The sequence below is a fragment of the Oncorhynchus mykiss genome, chromosome 22 (assembly GCF_013265735.2).
Source record: "Oncorhynchus mykiss isolate Arlee chromosome 22, USDA_OmykA_1.1, whole genome shotgun sequence".
Taxonomy (NCBI): Eukaryota; Metazoa; Chordata; class Actinopteri; order Salmoniformes; family Salmonidae; genus Oncorhynchus; species Oncorhynchus mykiss.
Genome location: NC_048586.1, coordinates 50,520,246 through 50,535,675, shown reverse-complemented (window position 1 = coordinate 50,535,675; position 15,430 = coordinate 50,520,246). Strand labels below are relative to the sequence as shown.

At 49.5% G+C, this 15,430-nt stretch overlaps 1 protein-coding gene across 1 annotated transcript; it reads left to right on the top strand.

Annotated features, from left to right (window-relative positions):
• Nucleotides 1-1,927: 1,927 nt before the first annotated feature.
• On the top strand, nucleotides 1,928-13,672 carry LOC118943619. The gene is made up of 4 exons (XM_036959493.1): nucleotides 1,928-2,062; nucleotides 12,267-12,596; nucleotides 12,865-13,034; nucleotides 13,418-13,672. Exons 1-4 carry the CDS (start codon nucleotides 1,966-1,968, stop codon nucleotides 13,523-13,525), a joined length of 705 nt encoding a protein of 234 aa, XP_036815388.1. The 5' UTR covers nucleotides 1,928-1,965; the 3' UTR covers nucleotides 13,526-13,672.
• Nucleotides 13,673-15,430: the final 1,758 nt, after the last annotated feature.

Below are 15,430 nucleotides of genomic sequence, written 5' to 3'. Positions count from 1 at the left end.
AAGAACTTTTGCCTTGCGAAAGTATTCGGCCCCCTTGAACTTTGTGACCTTTTGACACATTTCAGGCTTCAAACATAAAGATATAAAACTGTATTTTTTTGTGAAGAATCAACAACAAGTGGGACACAATCATGAAGTGGAATGACATTTATTGGATATTTCAAACTTGTTTAACAAATCAAAAACTGAAAAATTAGGCGTGCAAAATTATTCAGCCCCTTTACTTTCAGTGCAGCAAACTCTCTCCAGAAGTTCAGTGAGGATCTCTGAATGATCCAATGTTGACCTAAATGACTAATGATGATAAATACAATCCACCTGTGTGTAATCAAGTCTCCGTATAAATGCACCTGCACTGTGATAGTTTCAGAGGTCCGTTAAAAGCGCAGAGAGCATCATGAAGAACAAGGAACACACCAGGAAGGTCCGAGATACTGTTGTGAAGAAGTTTAAAGCCGGATTTGGATACAAAAAGATTTCCCAAGCTTTAAACATCCCAAGGAGCACTGTGCAAGCGATAATATTGAAATGGAAGGAGTATCAGACCACTGCAAATCTACCAAGACCTGGCCGTCCCTCTAAATTTTCAGCTCATACAAGGAGAAGACTGATCAGAGATGCAGCCAGGAGGCCCATGATCACTCTGGATGAACTGCAGAGATCTACAGCCGAGGTGGGAGACTCTGTCCATAGGACAACAATCAGTCGTATATTGCACAAATCTGGCCTTTATGGAAGAGTGGCAAGAAGAAAGCCATTTCTTAAAGATATCCATAAAAAGTGTTGTTTAAAGTTTGCCACAAGCCACCTGGGAGACACACCAAACATGTGGAAGAAGGTGCTCTGGTCAGATGAAACCAAAATTGAACTTTTTGGCAACAATGCAAAACGTTATGTTTGGCGTAAAAGCAACACAGCTCATCACCCTGAACACACAAGATGGTTAAAATTGATGGGAAGATGGATGGAGCCAAATACAGGACCATTCTGGAAGAAAACCTGATGGAGTCTGCAAAAGACCTGAGACTGGGACGGAGATTTGTCTTCCAACAAGACAATGATCCAAAACATAAAGCAAAATCTACAATGGAATGGTTCAAAAATAAACATATCCAGGTGTTAGAATGGCCAAGTCAAAGTCCAGACCTGAATCCAATCGAGAATCTGTGGAAAGAACTGAAAACTGCTGTTCACAAATGCTCTCCATCCAACCTCACTGAGCTCGAGCTGTTTTGCAAGGAGGAATGGGAAAAAATGTCAGTCTCTCGATGTGCAAAACTGATAGAGACATACCCCAAGCGACTTACAGCTGTAATCGCAGCAAAAGGTGGCGCTACAAAGTATTAACTTAAGGGGGCTGAATAATTTTGCACGCCCAATGTTTCAGTTTTTGATTTGTTAAAAAAGTTTGAAATATACAATAAATGTCGTTCCACTTCATGATTGTGTCCCACTTGTTGTTGATTCTTCACAAAAAAATACAGTTTTATAGCTTTATGTTTGATGCCTGAAATGTGGCAAAAGGTCGCAAAGTTCAAGGGGGCCGAATATTTTCGCAAGGCACTGTATATTAGAGTCCAGAAGAGGACTGGCCATCCCTCATAGCCTGGTTCCTCTCTAGGTTTCTTCCTAAGGTTTTGGCCTTTCTAGGGGAGTTTTTCCTAGCCACCGTGCTTCTACACCTGCATTGCTTTGCTGTTTGGGGTTTTAGGCTGGGTTTCTGTACAGCACTTTGAGATATCAGCTGATGTATAAATAAATGTGATTTGATTAGGGACTAGGAGGCCATTAGGGACACAGTTCCATTCTAGTCTGGGAACACATATTGTTGTACATAATGTCGTTCAGTGAGAGTGGGTGTGTTGTGGTTTTACAAAGCCCCCCCCCCCCCTGGGTTTCTGAGGTAAAACAGTTTCCTAACGTCAGGGTGAATGAGAAACGGTGTGCTCTGCCGTCACTTCAGGGATGAAGATGATGGAATGTAACGTATGGATGACAGCGGTCCTTCTGTCGTTATACCTTTCAGATCATGTACTTACGGAACAACTTCCCAACTGCAAAGGTGAGATCGAGATATGATATCATTTTCATATTTTACAGTCATTTATTCACTCGTTTCTAGAGAACGAAGCTTGTTTTTTTTCCATGGTGCGTAATTTAGTTGTCACGTCGACTGCATTATGACCTGTCTTTCATGGAAACTAAAATACCTTATATTCTGTTACTTGAGTTGTCATTCATTTAAAAAAACACACAAAAAAAACAAGAACATTCTGAGATGATAAACTAGACGAAGAAAAGTTTTTTAACAGATCTCGTGACAGTGATTTAGGAACAACATGTTGTACAAAGCAACATGTTGTGCGGCTGTAGTGAATGTTATGGGGCTGTAGTGAATGTTGTGGGGCTGTAGTGAATGTTGTGGGGCTGTAGTGAATGTTGTGCGGCTGTAGTGAATGTTGTGCGGCTGTAGTGAATGTTGTGCGGCTGTAGTGAATGTTATGGGGCTGTAGTGAATGTTGTGGGGCTGTAGTGAATGTTGTGGGGCTGTAGTGAATGTTGTGGGGCTGTAGTGAATGTTGTGGGGCTGTAGTGAATGTTGTGCGGCTGTACTGAATGTTGTGCGGCTGTAGTGAATGTTATGGGGCTGTAGTGAATGTTGTGGGGCTGTAGTGAATGTTGTGGGGCTGTAGTGAATGTTGTGCGGCTGTAGTGAATGTTGTGTGGCTGTAGTGAATGTTGTGCGGCTGTAGTGAATGTTGTATGGCTGTAGTGAATATTATGGGACTGTAGTGAATGTTGTGGGGCTGTAGTGAATGTTGTGGGGCTGTAGTGAATGTTGTGGGGCTGTAGTGAATGTTGTGGGGCTGTAGTGAATGTTGTGGGGCTGTAGTGAATGTTGTGTGGCTGTAGTGAATGTTGTATGGCTGTAGTGAATATTATGGGGCTGTAGTGAATGTTGTGCGGCTGTAGTGAATGTTGTGCGGCTGTAGTGAATGTTGTGAGGCTGTAGTGAATGTTGTGGGGCTGTAGTGAATGTTGTGGGGCTGTAGTGAATGTTGTGCGGCTGTAGTGAATGTTGTGTGGCTGTAGTGAATGTTGTGCGGCTGTAGTGAATGTTGTATGGCTGTAGTGAATATTATGGGACTGTAGTGAATGTTGTGGGGCTGTAGTGAATGTTGTGGGGCTGTAGTGAATGTTGTGGGGCTGTAGTGAATGTTGTGGGGCTGTAGTGAATGTTGTGGGGCTGTAGTGAATGTTGTGTGGCTGTAGTGAATGTTGTATGGCTGTAGTGAATATTATGGGGCTGTAGTGAATGTTGTGCGGCTGTAGTGAATGTTGTGCGGCTGTAGTGAATGTTGTGAGGCTGTAGTGAATGTTGTGGGGCTGTAGTGAATGTTGTGGGGCTGTAGTGAATGTTGTGCGGCTGTAGTGAATGTTCTGCGGCTGTAGTGAATGTTGTGGGGCTGTAGTGAATGTTGTGGGGCTGTAGTGAATGTTGTGGGGCTGTAGTGAATGTTGTGCGGCTGTAGTGAATGTTGTGTGGCTGTAGTGAATGTTGTGGGGCTGTAGTGAATGTTGTGCGGCTGTAGTGAATATTATGGGGCTGTAGTGAATGTTGTGGGGCTGTAGTGAATGTTGTGGGGCTGTAGTGAATGTTGTGCGGCTGTAGTGAATGTTGTGCGGCTGTAGTGAATGTTATGGGGCTGTAGTGAATGTTGTGGGGCTGTAGTGAATGTTGTGTGGCTGTAGTGAATGTTGTGGGGCTGTAGTGAATGTTGTGTGGCTGTAGTGAATGTTGTATGGCTGTAGTGAATATTATGGGGCTGTAGTGAATGTTGTGCGGCTGTAGTGAATGTTGTGCGGCTGTAGTGAATGTTGTGGGGCTGTAGTGAATGTTATGGGGCTGTAGTGAATGTTGTGGGGCTGTAGTGAATGTTATGGGGCTGTAGTGAATGTTGTGGGGCTGTAGTGAATGTTGTGGGGCTGTAGTGAATGTTGTGCGGCTGTAGTGAATGTTGTGGGGCTGTAGTGAATGTTGGATGTCTGTAGTGAATGTTGTGCGGCTGTAGGGAATGTTGTGTGGCTGTAGTGAATGTTGTGGGGCTGTAGTGAATGGATATACTGTAGTTTACTCCTATACTTGGTATTTATATTCTATATTCTATTTGCTGTCACAGATGGGTTAATTGTATCTTCATATACAAACCAGATGGGTTCAGAGATCCATTTTATAAACCACTTCCTGTCTGAGCAAACAGGGCTCTGTGATGTGAGGCGTAAACAACCGCTGCACTCTGCTACTCCAGCGTGTCTTATGTGTCACAAGCTAGTACGCTACGGTAGTAACTGAGTGAACAAAACATTAAAAACACCTGCTCTTTCCGTGACACAGCTGGTCAGTCTCAGTCCACGTGAAGGCTATGATCCCTTATTGATGTCACATGTTAAGTCCACGTGAAAATCAGGGTAGAGGAAAGGAGGGAGGAGACGGGTTAAGAAAGTGTTCATGTCTGGTGTGCTCCTCCTCTACAGATCATCTGAGGTGAAGTTTCCCCTACGTACAGATCAGAGATCAGTTTACCCCTCCCCCCAATTCGTAATCATTTCTTTGTAGGAAGAAATGCAAAACTGATCCGGGATCAGCTTCTAGGGGGCAACTTCATCCCCGGCACCTCTACAGGCTGTCTTGATTACTGGCATCACTCCTCCACCGATATGAGTGATTCCACTGGTGGGATTTGAACCCCGGACTTCCTGCTTGGGAAACCAACGTCTTATCCGTATTTGGTCCAACGGGCAGGGCTCTGAATTAACATTTTTCATCGGGTAGGACCCCGGTGTTTCCAACAACAACAAAAAGTCTGGAGAACAACACCAAATCTAAGAGCACCAGAATGCATGTTTTTAATTGGCTGAGATATAGCAAGTTGGGCCTATATGCTGACACCGATCCACATCACCAAGCTCCCATGCTGACACCGATCCACATCACCAAGCTCCCATGCTGACACCGATCCACATCACCAAGCTCCCATGCTGACACCGATCCACATCACCAAGCTCCCATGCTGACACCGATCCACATCACCAAGCTCCCATGCTGACACCGATCCACATCACCAAGCTCCCATGCTGACACCGATCCACATCACCAAGCCCCCATGCTGACACCGATCCACATCACCAAGCTCCCATGCTGACACCGATCCACATCACCAAGCTCCCATGCTGACACCGATCCACATCACCAAGCTCCCATGCTGACACCGATCCACATCACCAAGCTCCCATGCTGACACCGATCCACATCACCAAGCTCCCATGCTGACACCGATCCACATCACCAAGCTCCCATGCTGACACCGATCCACATCACCAAGCCCCCATGCTGACACCGATCCACATCACCAAACCCCCATGCTGACACCGATCCACATCACCAAGCTCCCATGCTGACACCGATCCACATCACCAAGCTCCCATGCTGACACCGATCCACATCACCAAGCCCCCATGCTGACACCGATCCACATCACCAAGCTCCCATGCTGACACCGATCCACATCACCAAGCTCCCATGCTGACACCGATCCACATCACCAAGCTCCCATGCTGACACCGATCCACATCACCAAGCTCCCATGCTGACACCGATCCACATCACCAAGCTCCCATGCTGACACCGATCCACATCACCAAGCTCCCATGCTGACACCGATCCACATCACCAAGCCCCCATGCTGACACCGATCCACATCACCAAACCCCCATGCTGACACCGATCCACATCACCAAGCTCCCATGCTGACACCGATCCACATCACCAAGCTCCCATGCTGACACCGATACACATCACCAAGCTCCCATGCTGACACCGATCCACATCACCAAGCTCCCATGCTGACACCGATCCACATCACCAAGCTCCCATGCTGACACCGATACACATCACCAAGCTCCCATGCTGACACCGATCCACATCACCAAGCTCCCATGCTGACACCGATCCACATCACCAAGCTCCCATGCTGACACCGATCCACATCACCAAGCTCCCATGCTGACACCGATACACATCACCAAGCTCCCATGCTGACACCGATCCACATCACCAAGCTCCCATGCTGACACCGATCCACATCACCAAGCTCCCATGCTGACACCGATCCACATCACCAAGCCCCCATGCTGACACCGATCCACATCACCAAGCTCCCATGCTGACACCGATCCACATCACCAAGCTCCCATGCTGACACCGATCCACATCACCAAGCTCCCATGCTGACACCGATCCACATCACCAAGCTCCCATGCTGACACCGATCCACATCACCAAGCTCCCATGCTGACACCGATCCACATCACCAAGCCCCCATGCTGACACCGATCCACATCACCAAACCCCCATGCTGACACCGATCCACATCACCAAGCTCCCATGCTGACACCGATCCACATCACCAAACTCCCATGCTGACACCGATCCACATCACCAAGCCCCCATGCTGACACCGATCCACATCACCAAGCTCCCATGCTGACACCGATCCACATCACCAAGCTCCCATGCTGACACCGATCCACATCACCAAGCTCCCATGCTGACACCGATCCACATCACCAAGCTCCCATGCTGACACCGATCCACATCACCAAGCTCCCATGCTGACACCGATCCACATCACCAAGCCCCCATGCTGACACCGATCCACATCACCAAACCCCCATGCTGACACCGATCCACACCACCAAGCTCCCATGCTGACACCGATCCACATCACCAAGCTCCCATGCTGACACCGATCCACATCACCAAGCTCCCATGCTGACACCGATCCACATCACCAAGCTCCCATGCTGACACCGATCCACATCACCAAGCTCCCATGCTGACACCGATCCACATCACCAAGCTCCCATGCTGACACCGATCCACATCACCAAGCCCCCATGCTGACACCGATCCACATCACCAAGCTCCCATGCTGACACCGATCCACATCACCAAGCTCCCATGCTGACACCGATCCACATCACCAAGCTCCCATGCTGACACCGATCCACATCACCAAGCTCCCATGCTGACACCGATCCACATCACCAAGCTCCCATGCTGACACCGATCCACATCACCAAGCCCCCATGCTGACACCGATCCACATCACCAAACCCCCATGCTGACACCGATCCACATCACCAAGCTCCCATGCTGACACCGATCCACATCACCAAGCTCCCATGCTGACACCGATCCACATCACCAAGCCCCCATGCTGACACCGATCCACATCACCAAGCTCCCATGCTGACACCGATCCACATCAACAAGCTCCCATGCTGACACCGATCCACATCACCAAGCTCCCATGCTGACACCGATCCACATCACCAAGCTCCCATGCTGACACCGATCCACATCACCAAGCTCCCATGCTGACACCGATCCACATCACCAAGCCCCCATGCTGACACCGATCCACATCACCAAACCCCCATGCTGACACCGATCCACATCACCAAGCTCCCATGCTGACACCGATCCACATCACCAAGCTCCCATGCTGACACCGATACACATCACCAAGCTCCCATGCTGACACCGATCCACATCACCAAGCTCCCATGCTGACACCGATCCACATCACCAAGCTCCCATGCTGACACCGATCCACATCACCAAGCCCCCATGCTGACACCGATCCACATCACCAAGCTCCCATGCTGACACCGATCCACATCACCAAGCCCCCATGCTGACACCGATCCACATCACCAAGCTCCCATGCTGACACCGATCCACATCACCAAGCTCCCATGCTGACACCGATCCACATCACCAAGCTCCCATGCTGACACCGATCCACATCACCAAGCCCCCATGCTGACACCGATCCACATCACCAAGCTCCCATGCTGACACCGATCCACATCACCAAGCCCCCAAGCCCCCATGCTGACACCGATCCACATCACCAAGCCCCCATGCTAACACCGATCCACATCAAACCCACCACAAGCCCCCATGCTGATACGAATCCACATCAAACCCACCCCAAGCCCCCATGCTGATACTAATCCACATCAAACCCACCCCAAGCCCCTATGCTGATACGAATCCACATCAAACCCACCACAAGCCCCTATGCTAACACGGATCCACATCAAACCCACCACAAGCCCCTATGCTAACACGAATCCACATCAAACCTACCCCAAGCCCCCATGCTGATACGAATCCACATCAAACCCACCCCAAGCCCCTATGCTAACACGAATCCACATCAAACCCACCACAAGCCCCTGCGCTAACACGGATCCACATCAAACCCACCCCAAGCCCCTATGCTAACACGAATCCACATCAAACCCACCACAAGCCCCTATGCTAACACAAATCTACATCAAACCCACCACAAGCCCCTATGCTAACACGAATCCACATCAAACCCACCACAAGCCCCTGCGCTAACACGAATCCACATCAAACCCACCCCAAGCCCCTATGCTAACACGAATCTACATCAAACCCACCACAAGCCCCTGCGCTAACACAAATCTACATCAAACCCACCCCAAGCCCCTATGCTGATACGGATCCACATCAAACCCACCCCAAGCCCCTATGCTAACACGGATCCACATCAAACCCACCACAAGCCCCCATGCTGATACGGATCCACATCAAACCCACCCCAAGCCCCTATGCTGATACGGATCCACATCAAACCCACCCCAAGCCCCTATGCTAACACGGATCCACATCAAACCCACCCCAAGCCCCTATGCTAACACGGATCCACATCAAAACCACCACAAGCCCCTGCGCTTACAAATTCCTATTTAAAGCCTCAGTCCGCAGTTGAAACAATAACAAAGCGTTTCCTGTTTCGTTAAAAAGCTGTGTGACGGGGCTGGAGAAATGCAACACTCTGAAATTCAAAGACCGCGCAATTGATGCAAGGACTGACCATCCCATAATATCTCAATTGTAGTTTGAACTATGTTTCGAGGCTATACACTGCAGTGTTTGTTTACATTTACTTTGTTAAGTCAAAAATGGATGTAGCGACTACAGGTCAACTGCCCTTTAGACCGTTTATCGATATGAGTCCGCCTCCAGCTGCCATGAGGAGACAACACGTTGTGGTCTACCTCCAGCTGCCATGAGGAGACAGACAACACGTTGTGGTCTACCTCCAGCTGCCATGAGGAGACAACACGTTGTGGTCTACCTCCAGCTGCCATGACGAGACAACGCGTTGTGGTCTACCTCCAGCTGCAATGAGGAGACAACACGTTGTGGTCTACCTCCAGCTGCCATGAGGAGACAACACGTTGTGGTCTACCTCCAGCTGCCATGAGGAGACAACACGTTGTGATGTACCTCCAGCTGCCATGAGGAGACAACACGTTGTGGTCTACCTCCAGCGGCCATGAGGAGACAACACGTTGTGGTCTACTTCCAGCTGCCATGAGGAGACAACACGTTGTGGTCCGCCTCCAGCTGCCATGAGGAGACAACACGTTGTGGTCCGCCTCCAGCTGCCATGAGGAGACAACACGTTGTGGTCTACCTCCAGCGGCCATGAGGAGACAACAAGTTGTGATCCACCTCCAGCTGCCATGAGGAGACAACACGTTGTGATCTACCTCCAGCGGCCATGAGGAGACAACAAGTTGTGATCCACCTCCAGCTGCCATGAGGAGACAACACGTTGTGATCTACCTCCAGCGGCCATGAGGAGACAACACGTTGTGATCTACCTCCAGCGGCCATGAGGAGACAACACGTTGTGATCTACCTCCAGCTGCCATGAGGAGACAACACGTTGTGATCTACCTCCAGCTGCCATGAGGAGACAACACATTGTGATCTACCTCCAGCTGCCATGAGGAGACAACACGTTGTGATCTACCTCCAGCTGCCATGAGGAGACAACACGTTGTGGTCTACCTCCAGCTGCCATGAGGAGACAACACGTTGTGGTCTACCTCCAGCTGCCATGAGGAGACAACACGTTGTGGTCTACCTCCAGCTGCCATGAGGAGACAACACGTTGTGGTCTACCTCCAGCTGCCATGAGGAGACAACACGTTGTGGTCTACCTCCAGCTGCCATGAGGAGACAACACGTTGTGGTCTACCTCCAGCTGCCATGAGGAGACAACACGTTGTGGTCTACCTCCAGCTGCCATGAGGAGACAACACGTTGTGGTCTACCTCCAGCTGCCATGAGGAGACAACACGTTGTGATCTACCTCCAGCTGCCATGAGGAGACAACACGTTGTGGTCCGCCTCCAGCTGCCATGAGGAGACAACACGTTGTGGTCTACCTCCAGCTGCAATGAGGAGACAACACGTTGTGGTCTACCTCCAGCTGCCATGAGGAGACAACACGTTGTGGTCTACCTCCAGCTGCCATGAGGAGACAACACGTTGTGATGTACCTCCAGCGGCCATGAGGAGACAACACGTTGTGGTCTACTTCCAGCTGCCATGAGGAGACAACACGTTGTGGTCCGCCTCCAGCTGCCATGAGGAGACAACACGTTGTGGTCCGCCTCCAGCTGCCATGAGGAGACAACACGTTGTGGTCTACCTCCAGCGGCCATGAGGAGACAACAAGTTGTGATCCACCTCCAGCTGCCATGAGGAGACAACACGTTGTGATCTACCTCCAGCGGCCATGAGGAGACAACAAGTTGTGATCCACCTCCAGCTGCCATGAGGAGACAACACGTTGTGATCTACCTCCAGCGGCCATGAGGAGACAACACGTTGTGATCTACCTCCAGCGGCCATGAGGAGACAACACGTTGTGGTCTACCTCCAGCTGCCATGAGGAGACAACACGTTGTGATCTACCTCCAGCTGCCATGAGGAGACAACACGTTGTGATCTACCTCCAGCTGCCATGAGGAGACAACACATTGTGATCTACCTCCAGCTGCCATGAGGAGACAACACGTTGTGATCTACCTCCAGCTGCCATGAGGAGACAACACGTTGTGGTCTACCTCCAGCTGCCATGAGGAGACAACACGTTGTGGTCTACCTCCAGCTGCCATGAGGAGACAACACGTTGTGGTCTACCTCCAGCTGCCATGAGGAGACAACACGTTGTGGTCTACCTCCAGCTGCCATGAGGAGACAACACGTTGTGGTCTACCTCCAGCTGCCATGAGGAGACAACACGTTGTGGTCTACCTCCAGCTGCCATGAGGAGACAACACGTTGTGGTCTACCTCCAGCTGCCATGAGGAGACAACACGTTGTGGTCTACCTCCAGCTGCCATGAGGAGACAACACGTTGTGATCTACCTCCAGCTGCCATGAGGAGACAACACGTTGTGGTCCGCCTCCAGCTGCCATGTGAAGATCATCTCTGATTGGTTATGTTCAACCGTTTAGTTAGACAGAACCTCACCCAGAGAGCTGTACATGTCCGTGTGTTAGACAGAAAATCACCCAGAGAGCTGTACATGTCAGTGTGTTAGACAGAACCTCACCCAGAGAGCTGTACAGGTCAGTGTGTTAGACAGAACCTCACCCAGAGAGCTGTACAGGTCAGTGTGTTAGACAGAACCTGGTTAGACAGACAGAACCTAACACTAACCAACCTGACAGACCTTGAGAGGATCTGCAGAGAAGAATGGGAGAAACACCCCAAAATACAGGTGTGCCAAGCTTATAGCGTCATACCCAAGAAGACTGGAGGCTGTAATCACTGACAAAAAGTGCTTCAACAAAGTACTGAGTAAAGGGTCTGAATACTTATGGAAATGTGATATTTCAGTTTTTTAAATATATTTTTTACATTTGCTAAATTTACAAAAATAATGTAATGTCCAAAAAACATATTAAAAGCATACTTTTTAAAAACGCATGTGCAGAAACAATTCTTTTCTGCAGTTGAAGTTCTGATTTATTACATTGTTCCTCATATTTATCTTGTTCAAATATTTAGTTCATTGTATCAGCTGAATAATGTTGTACTTTTAATTACACATTAACCTGGGCGGTGACAGACCACGTCTGAAAGAGGACGGAGAAAGCTTAATCGGTAACGTCGTCATAATGGAAACTCACACGTCATAGTCTAGCAGACTCAACCCATCACAGCTTCCTGTCCACGGCGCGTGTACTTTTACATCAAGCTGCCTCACGCTGCAGAAACAGGAGATAGGCTAGAGATACCCTATTGGCCGTCCTGTCTCGTCCTGGCATACTTAACCCACCCTCCTGTTTCCCCATACAGACAGACCACTGTACATCCAGCGTGTGTCTCTCCACAGCAGAGTGTCCATCTCCTGCCCCAACACGACAGGGGAGGATCTGAGCTTCCACCTGTCGTTGAACCAGTCCCTCGTTCACACCACAGTGCTCGAGAGGAACCAGATCCACACCAGAACCAACCAAACAGACACCTGGGCCCAGTTCTATCTAGTTGACCAAAATCGGAACCAGAACTTGATCAACCGCTATGTGTTCACGGTCAACAGCACAGGCCTGTACACCTGCATAGCGGAAAGGATGAGGTCTCCTCTGCCTTATCAAGAGGACTCTGTTCAGACTCTACTGATTGAAGGTAAGGGGCCGTCTACAGAAACAGTCGTACTGAACAAATTAACTAGCCTGGTCCCAGATCTGTTTTGTTTTCTTGATACCTCGATCGTCGTCATTGGCAACGAATGACAGGGAGTTGGTATGATACAGCACAAAACAGTTTGAAAATGAAAGTGACGTGGTCAAGGTACACAACATCCCAGGTGAAGCCTGGTTGTGGCTCGGCTCGTGAAGTGGATGAATTATAGCTTCTAATTTCTGGTTTCTACTGCGTTCTGATTGGTTCACAGAGAAGCAGTGCTTGACACACCGAGATCCACTGGCGAATCAAGATCAAGATCCTCTGGCCAACCAGAATTGTGCAGAGGTTTCTAAACCCCTCCCCCTGTGTCCATTATTGGTGGCATGTGGCTTTCTTCTCTACAGCATCATCATCACGATCATCGCCATCGTCCTCTGGGTCAGTTTTCATTTCATGTTATTGACCCTGACCCTAACACTGACCCTGACCCTGAGAGTCTGGTCACTCCGTTTATTATTATAGCCAAGAAAGTCCACTCCGAAACATCTGTTGTCCAGAGATTCCTGGGAGTCCTGGCAGTCCTGGGAGTCCTGGGAGTCCTGGGAGTCCAGGGAGTCCAGGGAGTCCAGACAGTCCTGGGAGTCCAGACAGTCCTGGGAGTCCAGACAGTCCTGGGAGTCCAGGGAGTCCAGACAATCCTTCAGGCACCTTGAAGCTGGACTTTCTGGTCTCCATTGTGTAAATGGAGTGGTATATGTTGTGTTCCGTTTTGATTCATCTCGTTGTGTTGTATTGATGTTGATGTGTTTATTTTTCCTCAGAGGAAGCTGAAGAAGGAAGTGTCTGTTCAGAGTGACTACGTGAACATGAAGCCTGGAGAGAAGACGAGGCCTAAGAGAGTCCAGCATCCAGTCACAAGGAGATTCTGATTCTGGTCATTCCTATGGCTGTGTACCTAATGGCACCCTATTCTCTATGGCTCTATGGCTGTGTACCTAATGGCACCCTATTCTCTATGGTCCTATGGCACCCTATTCTCTATGGCTCTATGGCACCCTATTCTCTATGGTCCTATGGTACCCTATTCTCTATGGCATCCTATTCTCTATGGTCCTATGGTACCCTATTCTCTATGGCACCCTATTCTCTATGTCTCTATGGCTGTGTACCTAATGGCACCCTATTCTCTATGGTCCTATGGCTGTGTACCTAATGGCACCCTATTCTCTATGGTCCTATGGCTGTGTACCTAATGGCACGCTATTCTCTATGGCTCTAATCCCCCCAATGCACCAACAACCAAAAGAATGAACCCCCACCCCAAGAACCCCTCAATGCACCAACAACCAAGAGAATGAACCCCCACCCCCAAGAACCCCCCCCCCCCCAATGCACCAACAACCAAGAGAATGAACCCCTACCCCCAAGAACCCCCCAAAGCACCAACAACCAAGAGAATGAACCCCACCCCCAAGAGACCCCCAATGCACCAACAACCAAGAGAATGAACCCTTACCCCCAAGAACCCCCCAAAGCACCAGCAACCAAGAGAATGAACCCCTACCCCCAAGAACCCCCCAAAGCACCAACAACCAAGAGAATTAGCACCCACCCCCAAGAACCCCCCCAAAGCACCAACAACCAAGAGAATGAACCCCCAAGAACCCCCCAAAGCACCAACAACCAAGAGAATGAACCCCTACCCCCAAGAAGCCCCCCAATGCACCAGCAACCAAGATAATTAACCCCCACCCCCAAGAACCCCCCCCCCCAATGCACCAACAACCAAGAGAATGAACCCCGATCCCCGAGAACCCCCCCAATGCACCAGCAACCAAGATAATGAACCCCCCCCCAAGAACCCCCCCCCCAATGCACCAACAACCAAGAGAATGAACCCCACACCCAATAAACCCCCAATGCACCAACAACCAAGAGAATGAACCCCTACCCCCAAGAACCCCCCAATGCACCAACAACCAAGAGAATGAACCCCACCCCAAGATCCCCCCCAATGCAGCAACAACCAAGAGAATGAACCCCCACCCCCAAGAACCCCCCAATGCACCAACAACCAAGAGAATGAACCCCTACCCCCAAGAACCCCCCAAAGCACCAACAACCAAGAGAATGAACCCCACCCCCAAGAACCCCCTAATGCACCAACAACAAGAGAATGAACCCCCACCCCCAAGAACCCCCCCCCCCCCCCCCCCAATGCACCAACAACAAGAGAATGAACCCCTACCCCCAAGAACCCCCCAAAGCACCAACAACCAAGAGAATGAACCCCTACCCCCAAGATCCCCCCAATGCACCAACAACCAAGAGAATGAACAACCAAGAGAATGAACAACCAAGAGAATGAAAGGAAGACAGAAGAAAACTGCAAATCAACAATGCAAAACAATAGGACATGAAGGACAACTAAAATCATAACAGCAATGCCAACTGTATATGTTTGTGTGCATGTCTGGCACTATTACATGTATGTCTGTTTTCTTGTATGTGTTTATTTGAATGAGAGTGTGTGTATATGCATGTGTACAAACACCTGCACGGCATCAGCCTCAGGCAAACTAGCATTAGTTGTAAAAACACTGCCCTCTTAGTGTCATTCAAATGTACTTTTATTATGTTTTATTTTGACTTTTTTATTTGTTTAATGTTTTACTTTTATCTTTGACCATCATTCTATCTTCCACACAGCAACTCCACTCCCACTTGTCTCCAATTCCACATCCCAACCCTCAGCTTCCCTCAGCCCAACCCATCCCAACCCTCAGCTTCCCTCAGCCCAACCCATCCCAACCCTCAGCTTCCCTCAGCCCAAC

Bases quoted from the DNA above. Each gene is read 5' to 3' on its own strand.
- LOC118943619 (XM_036959493.1), top strand. From the start codon at position 1,966: ATGAAGATGATGGAATGTAACGTATGGATGACAGCGGTCCTTCTGTCG. The intron at 12,597-12,864 runs GTAAGGGGCCGT...ATTGGTTCACAG, and splicing joins TCAGACTCTACTGATTGAAG to AGAAGCAGTGCTTGACACAC. The intron at 13,035-13,417 runs GTCAGTTTTCAT...ATTTTTCCTCAG, and splicing joins TCATCGCCATCGTCCTCTGG to AGGAAGCTGAAGAAGGAAGT.